General features: G+C 38.6%; 2 protein-coding genes across 2 annotated transcripts; one reads left to right on the top strand and one right to left on the bottom strand.

Moving 5' to 3' along the window:
* Positions 1-3,712: 3,712 nt before the first annotated feature.
* On the top strand, positions 3,713-5,671 carry LOC128556571 (uncharacterized). Its single transcript, XM_053542083.1, has 2 exons — positions 3,713-4,234; positions 5,147-5,671. The coding sequence occupies exons 1-2, from the start codon at positions 3,713-3,715 to the stop codon at positions 5,669-5,671; spliced, it is 1,047 nt and encodes a 348-aa protein (XP_053398058.1).
* Positions 5,672-8,082: 2,411 nt separating this feature from the next.
* Positions 8,083-12,298, bottom strand: LOC123556206 (baculoviral IAP repeat-containing protein 7-like). Its single transcript, XM_053540741.1, has 5 exons — positions 11,838-12,298; positions 11,353-11,552; positions 10,461-10,614; positions 8,726-8,941; positions 8,083-8,500 (listed from the first exon to the last, which is right to left on the bottom strand). The coding sequence occupies exons 1-5, from the start codon at positions 12,115-12,117 to the stop codon at positions 8,304-8,306; spliced, it is 1,047 nt and encodes a 348-aa protein (XP_053396716.1). The 5' UTR covers positions 12,118-12,298; the 3' UTR covers positions 8,083-8,303.
* Positions 12,299-12,605: the final 307 nt, after the last annotated feature.

A 12,605-nucleotide genomic window follows, 5' to 3' on the forward strand; every position in this document is an offset into this window, starting at 1 on the left:
TGTTTGATATACTTAAATATCCGGGGTTACTTGCCGAAAGATCTTGTAAGTTCGCTTACAGATGTCCAAAGGCAATACGAATTGGATTATATGACTATGAAGTACAAACACAAGCGGAATTCAAATCTGTCAAGAAGAGCATACTAAATTTAAAGGTGTTACAAAATGAATCGAGTAAATTCTTATTCAGAACATTCAGACAGGCAGGAAAAAAATACATGTATCACCGAGGCTTGGTTTATAGTATTAGAACCAACGCTATCGATCGTAACTCATGTTTATTCTGTCTATATCGACAAAGCTTAAAAGAAAGATAACATCTAGTTTACAAATCGTTCAACATATAAATTTACAAGTTTCATTAATATCAGCATTCCAAAGACAATACAAAATATGATACCATTTCATGAAAAGAATAAATAATTCTTACCAGGATCACCTCCAAAAGATCTAAACAGATGATATGTCTGTATAGAAAACTTCTAATCATATCATAGTATACTTTAGACAGTACTGCAAAGTACGTCTTACTAGTACAGAACAAAGTAGCGGAGTGTCCAGAGAATAGAAAGATAGGCGGGAAGAAAATGTTTCGCGGGGTTAGTATACATGCACGTGCAAAACTAAAGAACACATTCATACGACCTTTTCACTGACCCATAAACTCGCTACGTCACTGTATAATATATTACTGTAGTTAGGTAACTAATATACTAAAGTTAGGGAAATGGACGCGATGCGAACATTAAAAAAAAACACAATCAGCGAACAGTACAATGTTGCCATGTTTACACATGCATATTTAAAGTGGCGCAAGTGTATAACGGGGATATTTCATAATGTGGAAATGATTAAAATGAAAAAAGACCTCTAGATACAGACATGAGTACTGATAGGGAAGTGTCTGTTCCTCTGAAATAAATTCTCATTATTTTTGAGTGAAAATGTATTTTCCTAAAAATGTTTACATAGTGAAATGGCATTTCGTGTAAATATACTAGCACATGAGCTCTATAAATCATAAACTCTCAGCCGTGAACAATTCTTCTAGCGCTGCATTAATAACTTTATTGTAGTGATAGATCTAGACAACCTGTGCTTCGCATAGGAAAGAGCATTCGCGGGTAATATAAATTGTCTTACATTCTTATTGACAACACATTCCAGTGCAAATTCAGTAACGAAATTGGCAATTATGCTGACACAGTAAGTCAACATGTGAACCCTAACATTCATTCTAGTACATTTTAGGCTAGATATATTTTGTTGCTTGTTTTATTAACAGGTTGCAGCTTTCGCTTCGGAATGCCAAACAAAATGATACCTGCAGGGTATTAATTAGTACAGATGAGAAGCAAGACATGATGTGTGTCAAGCGGTCTACTGATGCGTCTAGTGTGGTGTGCTGTGTATTGTGTGCTTGTTACCTTCCGCTTTCAGCCTCTGCCGCTTGCTAGCCCTTTGGGCAAAAAGGGAGCCGAGTCAGTAAGTCTTCCCTGCCAGTACATAGCCTATCTGTAGACAAGCCCTATGCAGTGCTTTCCCGTGGCGACACATGGATACTGAGCACCCTGCGGCCTCAGGCAGAAATGTATAGGACTCGGAGGAGGTCTGCCCCCAGACATGCGACATGCAAGGCCCACCGGTGCGTGGATATGTCCTGCTGCCCATGAACAGATCCCCTGTGATTCCAGGGTAGGTTTTTTTGGCCAGAATCTAAGGGAGAGGTAACCCCGACACGAAACCTAGAGAGCTGAAGACAGATGTACCATGCCAGTTTGCGCTCTCTAACAAACCATGGTTCGATGCGTTTACTACACCATGACTACACAATCACCTAGATTTAGTTGTGATGGTGCTGGTTCTTTGAGATCCTTCCAGGCAGAATCAGTGCCGGGCTCTGAGCCTCGACAGAGCCCACCTCATACTACTGGAGGTAACTCCCATCGCCTTAGAACTAGGAGACGAGGGAGGAAATCTACTGACCACAAGGGAACAAAAAAGAAGCCAGTGCAACCTTATAAGGTTATGCTTTGGAATGCAGAAGGACTCCTCAATAAGAAAATTGACTTAGAGAACATCTTGTTTGATAAGGACATTCAGGTGTGCTGCATCCAAGAGACTCACCTTAGCGAGGAAAAATCCTTCAAGGTTAGAGGCTACCAGAGCTTCCGTTGTGACTGGTTGGGTAGGAGCAAGGGAGGAATCCTAACACTGGTGAGAAACAACATAGCAGCAACGCAGATCACCGTGCACATGGATGACTACGAGTATCAGGTGTTACGCCTAAAACTTAGAGATGTGGAGTTAAATGTTGTCAACCTCTACTACCCAAATGACAAACCTCTATCCATTGACACGATCCCAGTGCAGGACTCAAACTTCCTAGTCATTGGCAACTTCAACAGCCACTCACAGAGCGGGGGATATGACCACATAGACAGGCGGGGAGAAGAGGTAGAGTCCTGGCAAGATGATCAGAACTTGTTGCTGATCAACAACCCCGACAACCAGGACACTTTCTATTCCAGACGTTGGCACACCACTTCCACTCCTGATCTTGGTTTCTGCACTGAAGACATCCACAAGAATATTGCAAGAGAAGTAGGACAGCAACTAGGCGGTAGCGATCACCGTCCTGTTTACCTCACCTTGCATTGAATATAGGACCATACAGGAACCAAGCTTACCTCGTTGGAACTACAAAAAGGCTGATTCGAAAAAAAACAGAGAGCTTACTGATGGAACCTGCAGACAGATTCGCACTGAAGGCAGAGACATCAACAAAGTCACAAAGGACTTCAATGCAGCCCTACTTCAGGCAGCCAAAAAAAGTATTCCTAGAGGTTCCAGGAGGGATTACAAGACATACTGGAACAAGGATCTAGAGGGCCTTCAGGAGGAGTTGTCAGAAGCCAGGCGAGAAGCTGAAACACAACCGTCCCAAACCAACAAAATAAAACTCCAAAAGGTAAGGGCCAAGTTTCTGAAAAGATCCAGGCCAGAAGAGAGAGCTGGAAAGAAAAAACTGTCTCACTGAATTTAGAAAGAGACAGTATAAAGCTTTGGAAACTTACACGGCAATTGAATGATGAAGGCGGAAGCGAAAGAGGCACTACATTTGTAGAAGAAAATGGTTCTCTGCTGACTGGAAAACAGGCTGCAAATAAGTTTGCTGAAAACTACGAAAAAGCAAGCAACATCACAGTCAACAGAGGACGGCAAAGAGAAGTTACAAGGGAGGAAAGAGAGAGAAGATCCAAAAAGTCCATAGAAGAAGTGATGGAAACAAACCTTAACTAAATGAGCTACTTACAGCACTGAAGAAGCTCAAGGCCAAGAAGTCATCAGGACCAGACCACATCACCAATGAGATGCTGACCCATATGGGAAGTTTTGCTACGAAACCACTTCTAGATGTCTTCAATCTGAGCTGGAAGGAGTGGAAACTTCCACAGGTCTGGAGGGAGTCGATCATGGCACCTATCCTAAAACGTGGAAAGGACAAAAAGAAAGTAGCCAGCTATCGCCCTATTAGACTCACAAGCACAGTGGGAAAGACCATGGAAAGCATCATAAACCAACGCATGAAGTGGTACTTGGAAAGTAACAATATCTTGGCCCACCAACAGGCTGGCTTCAGGTCATTCCGGTCAACAGAGGATCAAACAACATACCTTGCACAAGAAATCGAAAATGCTTTCAGGCAAAAATGGTTACTGTAGTGACATATAAAGACCTTCAGAGAGCATTTGACAAGGTATGGGTGGGTGGTCTTTTGGTAAAACTACAGAGGAATGGTGTTGGAGGCACCATGTACAGATGGATAAAGTCCTATCTCTTCAACCGAAGGGCTAGAGCGAACCTTGATGGAACCTCTAGTCATAAGTTTCTGCAGAGAAATGGAGTTTCCCAAGGAGGAATACTCTCTCCTACTCTCTTTCTTCTCTTCATCAATGATCTGGTGGCTGAACTTCCAAGAGGAGTCAAAACAGCTCTCTACGCGGATGATTTGGTGCTTCGGTGCTCAGAGGAATATGCAACAACTGCTAACTACAGGATGCAAAAAGCCACAGACAGACTTTCAGCCTGGGCAGAAGAATGGTGTGTTCAGGTCAACACTGAGAAGTCCTGCACAACCCTGTTTTCACTGTCACCAAAGCAGACAGATGCTGGCTATATTAGGATTTGTGACACACCACTTGCAGAAGTAGAGGAGGCAGCATATCTGGGAGTAACGTTTGACAGGCGCCTTTGTTGTTTTGTTGTTTTGTTAACGCAGTTTTTCAACAGTATTTCAGTCATTTAACGGCGGGCAGCTAACCTAATATCCTGGATTCTGTACCAGTACACACCTTTTCTCCGCAAGTAACTGCCAACTTCCCCACATGAATTATCAGAGGTGGAGGACGAATGGTTTCAGACACACTGTCTTATCAAATCGTCACGGAGAACATACGCCCCGCCCGGGGATCGAACTCGCGACCCCGTGATCCGTAGACCAACGCTCTCCCTACTGGGCTAAGCGGGCTGGCTGACAGGCGCCTTACAAGCGCCTTACATGGAAGGCACATCTAACCATTGCAGAAAGCAATGCACGAAAAAAGCTTCCCATTCTATCGAAACTTGCTGGGGAGCACACGAAAACATACTCAAGACAGTATACCTTGGGACCATCAGACCCATCCTAGAGTATGGCTCCTTAGCTTGGATAACAGCGGCCAAGACAAATCAGCAGAGGTTAAACAAAGTGCAAAATCAGGCTCTCAGGATCATCACCGGAGCACTGAAATCAACACACATTAAGGCCATGAAAGACGCTACCGCCATCCCTCCACTTGCCAAGAGAAGAGAGTCCAAAACTCTTGTACATACCAGCAAATACCAATACCTGCCAGGTCATCCCATGAAAGCCAAATTAGAAGGGCTTACCAAAAACCGTCTAAAAAGAGGCAGCTTTGCACATGAAGCCAAGAAGCTCAACAAAACCTTTGCAGAGCATCTTTGACAACCTACTACTCCCTTCACTGTTCAAGATCTACCAGAGCCATGGGAACATGACCAATCCAACCTGACTATACATACCAATGTTCCTGGTCTTCCCCCAGGTACTTTAGATGAAATGACCAAGCTATCCTTTACACAGGTCATGATCCAAGACACATATCCGTCAGAGACATGGACACATGTGTACACAGACGGCTCAGCCTCAGCTGCAATAAAAGACGGAGGAGATGGCATCTTCATACTGTATACCTCAGGAAGATCAGAGACAAATAGTATCCCAACCGGAAGGCACTGTACCAACTATAGAGCAAAGGTTGAGGCCATCAAACAAGCTATTAAACTCACTGAGGAGTCTCCAGAGAGCTGCCCCAACGTGGTTATCTTCACGGATGCTTTGTCAGTACTCCAAGCACTAGTAAATTCCAAACAATCATCCATATCCAGGGCACTGTTCAGTCTATGCAAAACAAGAGTTGTGTCCTTACAATGGATACCTGCACACTGTGGTGTACCTGGAAATGAGAATGCAGACAGATTAGCCAAGCTTGGAGCTACAGATAACCGGCCACAAAATGCCATTACTCAGGAGGAGAAGGTGACAATGATCAAAGCACTCACAAAGCCAAGGCCAACCAAGGATGACTACCACTTACTAGAAAGATAGGAACAAGTCGTCATCTTAGGCTTCGCACAGGACTTAACAGGTTAAATGCCCACATGTATATGAAGCTTAAATTGTCTCACTCTCCGATGTGCCCCTGTGGTCTGGAACAGCAAACTGCTGAGCACATTCTGCAGAGATGCCCACGTCTGGAAAACCAAAGAAAAAGTGTGTGGCCAAACAGCACCCCAACGAAAACCAAAGTGCACGGCAAGAAGGAGGACCTGAAGAAGACGGCATCCTTCATTGCTGGATCAGGGGTGACAGTGTAGGCGGTGAACACCAAGAAGAAGAAGAAGAAGACAAGACACGATATTATCAAAATATAAGTCGGCCCTTTATACGGCTCCAATTAACCTTTTTAATTTTTGTTTTTTGTAACCAAAAAGGGTACACTTAGGCATGACCTGTGGAATTAAACCTGGCCATTATGCAAGGGTTTTTATAGGACGAAGAGAAGTAACACTGTCCACGGAATTTAGCATTACACTCTTTTCATTATTTTTTAATATGAGATGCATATATCAAATTCTGTGTAACTGAAGATAGTAAAATCTGTGAACGAGTTACTTAAATAGTGAAATATGTGAATTTATTCAGTATTACATGGGAATAAAGAAATCCTATCTCTTTAAACTATTTACTAATTTAGGCTATATTTACAATTGATATGACTATGTTATTGAGATTATGTTATGAAATACGATCAGCAGCGTCTTTAAACTAGAACGCAGATAATTCGTAATAGTGTTTTTGATGGAGTTAACGTCATACCGACACACATATAGGCCCAGCTTCTAATGTAGAGGAAGGCCTAAGGTGCCCCTCAGTGCCTTATTTCAGGAGAAGTGGTCTCAGCGGGTACCTGGATAGAACCACTGACCTTTCGTAAGCCAGTGTTTTAGTCTGTTTCACAATTTGCCTTTAAATTTTATTGGCAGTTGCAGTCAGTGATTACAATTTGTTACTTTGTATATAGACATACACCACATTTTTCGTCAGCAATACTGCATATAAAATCTTACATACGGTTCATAATGTATGGTGTCATTTTATTTTCTACCATTTTTTATGGTTTTATGTATAATTTATGATGCACATAGCAATATATTTGAATTTCAGTTTAAAAATCTGTATTGTCCGACTTCAGATCGACTTTGTACACAATATAAGCACGGTATTTAAAATTATTAAAAAGGATTACTTTCCGCATTGATTAATTAGATATAATGCAGTAACTGATTAATATGCGGAAAATACCAAATAATTCGGCAGAGCTTTCATCATGCATGTCGACTTTGTCCAGTAAGACGGCGGCCTTTACAGAGGCGCTGTACAATGTCAATACAATGCCCATTCAAACACAAAATATTTCCCAAAACGGTGATACAATTCCGACACGGGACAAGTTCATGCAAAGTAGGGGATTATTTGCAGTCCTTGATGGCACAAAGCGGTAACATAATTCCGTCACAGGCTAAGTTATGCAATGTAGGGTATGATCTGCAGTTCATCAATGGCAAAAGCGGTGATATAGCTCTGACAAAGGACAAGTTCATGCAAAGTAGGGTATAATTTAAAGTCCTTCAATGTTTGAAAGCGGTGGAATAACTCTGGCACAGGCAAGTTCATGTAATGTAGGGTATGAGTTTCAGTCCTTCATTGGCTCAAAATGGGGTAAGAATTCCGATTTTGAATAGTTTCTGTATCATAAAGCATTATAAGTTTCTTTTTAGAATTTAAAATATATTAATTGGAAACGACTGTATCAGATTTGTCTATTATATGTGGTATAACTATTCGTATAGCGCAATATTCAAACCAAATCACAAAACCATTTCGTATTAGAAAAACAGTATCTATCTTAATGAGTTTTATTATCTTCAAAAGTATTTCGACGAATAAGAATAACATTAATTTTGCAGATTTATTGTTTAGTATATTGAAATGTTATAAAAGTACTTTACATCACATAAAACGGATGAAATTCAACATACATGTACACAACACAACTTTTTTCGGCTTTGTGATCAAACGTTCAAAGGGGCATACGTTCCTTTGCTGTATTAAAACTTTACATCTGTAGTGGTATACATTTTTCTTCATAACAGGATCAAGATGTTGCATAATACATTGTTGTTTGCCGCCAATAAAATACGTGCAACGTGTTGATACGTATTTCAAGATGATTCGAGAAGAGGTAAAAAGATAAAATAAAAGAGACAAATATAATTAGCATGATTGGCCCGCCAATATAAAATAATATATAATATTCGACATCGTTTTGCAAATACTTTGATATGAAATAGTAAATCTTTGTGAAATAATATTATCATAATTAGTATAACTTTTTGTACGGTCTAAATAAGATGAATGTTCCTTAAATGATCAAAAATCTAAAATGAAAGCTATAGTTACTGTGATTTATTTTATTGTTCTGATGAGTATCAGCATGACATAACAATACATAGATCTATGTTTCAATGGGTACATAATATACAGTAATGCTAAATCTGGTATCCAAATCTGGTGTCAAACTCACTGCATTAAATGGTTGAAGCCAACTTGAGATTTTGCAATACGCCCTGAGGTAGATTTTCGTGCAAAACTCGTGATGAAATATACTAGAACAAGTTCAGCCTGGATATGCTCTCACAGTTCCTTGAATGATACTCCTACATACTGCACATTTTCTTAGTGCAAGAGCACACTCAACACAGGCAACCATGTGCCCACATGGAATGAATACAATACAAGCGTCTTTGTCCATGCACACTTTACATGTCATTTGTTGTTTCAAGGCACGGTTCTCGTCTAGTAAATGCCGTGTTTCTGTAAAAAAAGATGATACAAAAATCTATAACAAATTGCCCTCCTCTTATTTAGAGAACCTTTGCTAAATTGAAAAAAATCATTTGTTTACATACGTTACTGAAAATTAGGATAAAGTTCACATTGCCACATAAAGGCAACTCGAAGACCTTTCTTATTATTTGAAACCATTTGAATTTTTTATGCAAAATCTAATTCATCGGAAAAGTATTTTTAATATTTTACCTTGATTGTTTTCATTTTCTTCTGCTAAGATATCCTCGCGAAGTCTTTGTACAGCAGAAGAATTTGATGGTTCATCTGATGAGAAGTTTGAGGTAGATGTGTGCGATGATGTATTTTCAGAGGACGCTGTTGCATTTACTTCCGGCGGGGAACTTGGGGTATAGTTGTTATCGAGCAGAAATTCTAGAATGTACTGTGCTCTTAACTCTGTGGTACCTTTAAAGAAGTGTAAAACGGTTAAATTTTCATTAATAAATTAAAGAAATTCTTCGGAGCATGAAAATGATGGGAACATATTCAATAACAAATAAACATGAGGGTAATGCAACCGATATGATTTCAATAAAGGCCCAGTTATGGATTAAATTTCATTGTGGATGTATGTGCGACATCTAAGAAGAAACCAATGACAGAGAATATTGTATTTGGTAAAGTAAAACCAAGTTTCAGTTCCAGCAGTTCCAGGTAAAATTAGTTTAATTCTGATGTAATTCAATATCTGTACTGAACAATTGTGACAGAAATTGCCTTTCTGCGACACTGCGACCCCTACTACATGAGGTATTCAACTTATAACTAGACACTTTTTTTTCTAATTTTCTGAGAGACGTTAACGAGAAATTTGTGCAATGTCCTGCGTTCAGCTTTACAATATTCTTTCCGCAGCCTTAACGTACTAAAACGTATTAGCGTCTGATGGCCCTTTCACGCTTCCGTAGAAACAACATTTATTATACGAAACTTATTTTGAAAATATTTCTGAAATGTCTAGGTCTGCAGCTCTCAAATACGGTTATATCTTACATCTGAGGCATATACTGACACTCTCAGACAACATCAAAAATGACATTTTGAGCGATTTTATGAAGTTCCAAAATTATCAATGTACCCTTGGTCCGTTACGGACCCCTGTGGGATTTCTGTTTATCCAGAGCTCAAATATTTTTTCATAGATTAAAAGCTGACATGCTGTACTAAAGCCCAGGTAATTTCAATTTGTAATAACGTGCTGAAAATTGGCTCCCAATAGCAAAAAGAAAAAAGAAGTCCACGCGCATACATTTAGACGGGGTGACCCCTGCGCGTGACCCCTGACTATCTACGAATCAAAATGCGGCTTTCGTTTTCAAGTTTAGCATTTCTACTTTCATTTTATTTACTTCCGGAAATAGCTGAAGGTCGGGTGACGTCATTTTCTGTGTTGTCAAAAACATACATACGCCTGGCGAGATTGCATAAATATGTGCTGGCCGTCCTAAGGATATCTTATAGGTACATGCACTTAGAATTGAAAAATTCTTGTTTTATCCGCAAACATGTGGAGAGCACAGTCATTAGCCTTTTAAAGATTAACGTTTCATATAAGCGTAGTAAAATTGGTAAAGAACTAGAATATAACAATTTGATAAAATATAATCTTAAGGAAAATTGAAGAAACTGGACTAATAAACTATTAACACAAAGCGTTGCAGATTGATAAATTAAACAAATGGATCTCAAATCGAACATGTGTTGCAATGAAAAACAAATCATTGAAAATGTACGTATATTTGTAAAGTATTGAAAAAATAAATTGACCATCTCTCGTACACTCGTCATTTTATGTCTGTTAATGACCTAAAGATTTTAACTAGAACTTGTAACAATACAACTATTATTTTACTATATTTATATAGAATATATATGACAAGGGATGTAGTATATTCTAGCCTAATATTATTAATGTTAGGCGTACCATATTTCTGTCTGGCACCATTTATTGCACTTTCAACATTTTCTTGGCTATATCCCATATTCATAACAAGCTTGGCAGCTGTGCTGTTTAAATCTTCTATCAATTGATCCTCTACAGTCTGTCCTCTGTTTTCTACATTCCATTCTAACAGTTCCTATTGTTAAAATAGATATTTGTATGTCCTTTAGTCTATCATAATTACATTTCTTTTATTAAATCGGTCTCTACTTTTGATCCAGTAAAATTATATTTTGGTATTTAATAAAATTTATAAGAAACATCTTTTAACTCTTATCATGCTGGACACGATTGATTCTGGAATAGCGAACAGGGCAGATCTTGACCTGCACTGTTCGCCACTCAGTCAGTATCTTTTTGGTATGCATCTAATGTTACTGTCCGAATTGAAAGATGGACAAGCTCACTATAGAACTTAAGCTGGGTATGGATTAAAAGCAAGCACACCAAGCAAATTAATTTGATATAGTCTGCTCATGATACATAATGAAACCTGCAACCATTCTCACGCTAAGTTGATTTAAATGATACGTATATATTGTCCTATTACGTATTAAAATGATCTTTAAAGACAACATATTCAATGCATGCTATAGGATCAAAATATATACCATATTATATATACTATGCTCAATCGGCTTTTGTCTACTTTAAACTTTAGCCTGCTAGATTTCTAAAATGGACTGGTCCATTATTCAATTTGGGCAATACCATTTATCATTCAAAGCGGTGTTCAAAGAATATTTACTCACTGAATAGCGAACAGTGCAGACCATGATCATCCTGTGTAGATATGCAAGCTGATCTTGGTCTGCTCTGGTCGCAAAGGCAAAAAACAATTGTCAACCAGCAGGCTAAAGGTTACACATTTCATCTGATTTTGCAGCTCCTGTTCATTTGAAATGCCACCGATGTTTGCCATTCTACACATATTTACAAAGTTTTCCCCCTTGTATAATTTGACGTATGCACAATTAGGAAACCATCTGGCATGTTCTATCCATGCATTGTCTCCCCTTTCCCAGTTCTTCATACCACCGCCGCAGAAAAAGCATCTAACACAATCTTTAATCCCTGGATTAATAAGCAATATACAGTGTCAACACAGAACAGGAAACTTTTTTACTAATCAATATATATACTGATCCAAAAAAAGCAAAATACTTATTTGTATAATATGACTAACGCTAACATGATATGACATGACTAACGCTAACATGATATGATATGATATGATTAACGCTAACATTGTATTACATCCGCTAACCTAATAATGTTGATTGTACCAGCAATGTTTAAGGCTTAAGCAAGCACTAAAGAAATACTTATATAAATGGAAATCAAAGAACGCTTTAGTACCTGTATAAAAGAATCCCGCTTCAGATAATTGTGCTGGATCTATTACATCTGAACACCATCCTGAAAATGATGACTGTCTAAAACTCTTTATTGCGTAATCGGGATGTTTTGGTTTCTCAGTAGTGATTCCAGGATAACATTCAATTTGTCCATTTAGATTTGCTAATGATCGATTTCGTGGTGCAGTAAAATCGTTATTTCTTCGCATACCACTAACATAAACACTGCTCGGTATTGCATTACCGCAATCCACTCTAACAACATGCTGTAATGATGCCATATCTGTCCCGTAGTGCAGTAGTCCTTAACTAGTCTAACAAACGTAATTAAGTTAGTATAGTATCGTATTTGTATTTCGCTGCATCAAATGGCACAGTTAAAAGTTTCATAATGCTTATGAGTAATATTAAGAGTGTAATCCTATATATGCCGATATTAATTTTCACGTGCAACAGTTATTGGTTTTGACTGGCTGTTATTCTGAAACTCCAGTCATTTTATTGATTATAATGGACTACATGCGAGAATGTGCTAGTAAACAAACAACAATCGGTATATATTTTGACGCAGTATGAATGATTTACGTAAACACTTGAATACGTTTAAGTACGAAAGTACTATGGAAGTCGTCAGTATTAAACGTCAGTAAGAAAAATGATACTACTTAAATGGAAAATACATGAATAGTATTTTCTTAAATAAAGCTGTGTTGATTTTCGCACACAATTTATAAACACTTATAACTTTAGCCTTGAACTAGTTTTAACT

The sequence above is a fragment of the Mercenaria mercenaria genome, chromosome 4 (genome assembly GCF_021730395.1).
Source record: "Mercenaria mercenaria strain notata chromosome 4, MADL_Memer_1, whole genome shotgun sequence".
In the NCBI taxonomy this organism is placed as follows: domain Eukaryota; kingdom Metazoa; phylum Mollusca; class Bivalvia; order Venerida; family Veneridae; genus Mercenaria; species Mercenaria mercenaria.

Excerpts from the sequence above, each read along its gene's own strand:
- LOC128556571 (XM_053542083.1), top strand. The coding sequence starts at position 3,713 with ATGGTTACTGTAGTGACATATAAAGACCTTCAGAGAGCATTTGACAAG. Across the intron at positions 4,235-5,146 it reads AGGAGGCAGCATATCTGGGA|GTCATGATCCAAGACACATA; the intron begins GTAACGTTTGAC and ends TCCTTTACACAG.
- LOC123556206 (XM_053540741.1), bottom strand. The coding sequence starts at position 12,117 with ATGGCATCATTACAGCATGTTGTTAGAGTGGATTGCGGTAATGCAATA. Across the intron at positions 11,553-11,837 it reads AGCGGGATTCTTTTATACAG|GGATTAAAGATTGTGTTAGA; the intron begins GTACTAAAGCGT and ends TTATTAATCCAG. Across the intron at positions 10,615-11,352 it reads AACAGGAGCTGCAAAATCAG|GAACTGTTAGAATGGAATGT; the intron begins ATGAAATGTGTA and ends TTTTAACAATAG.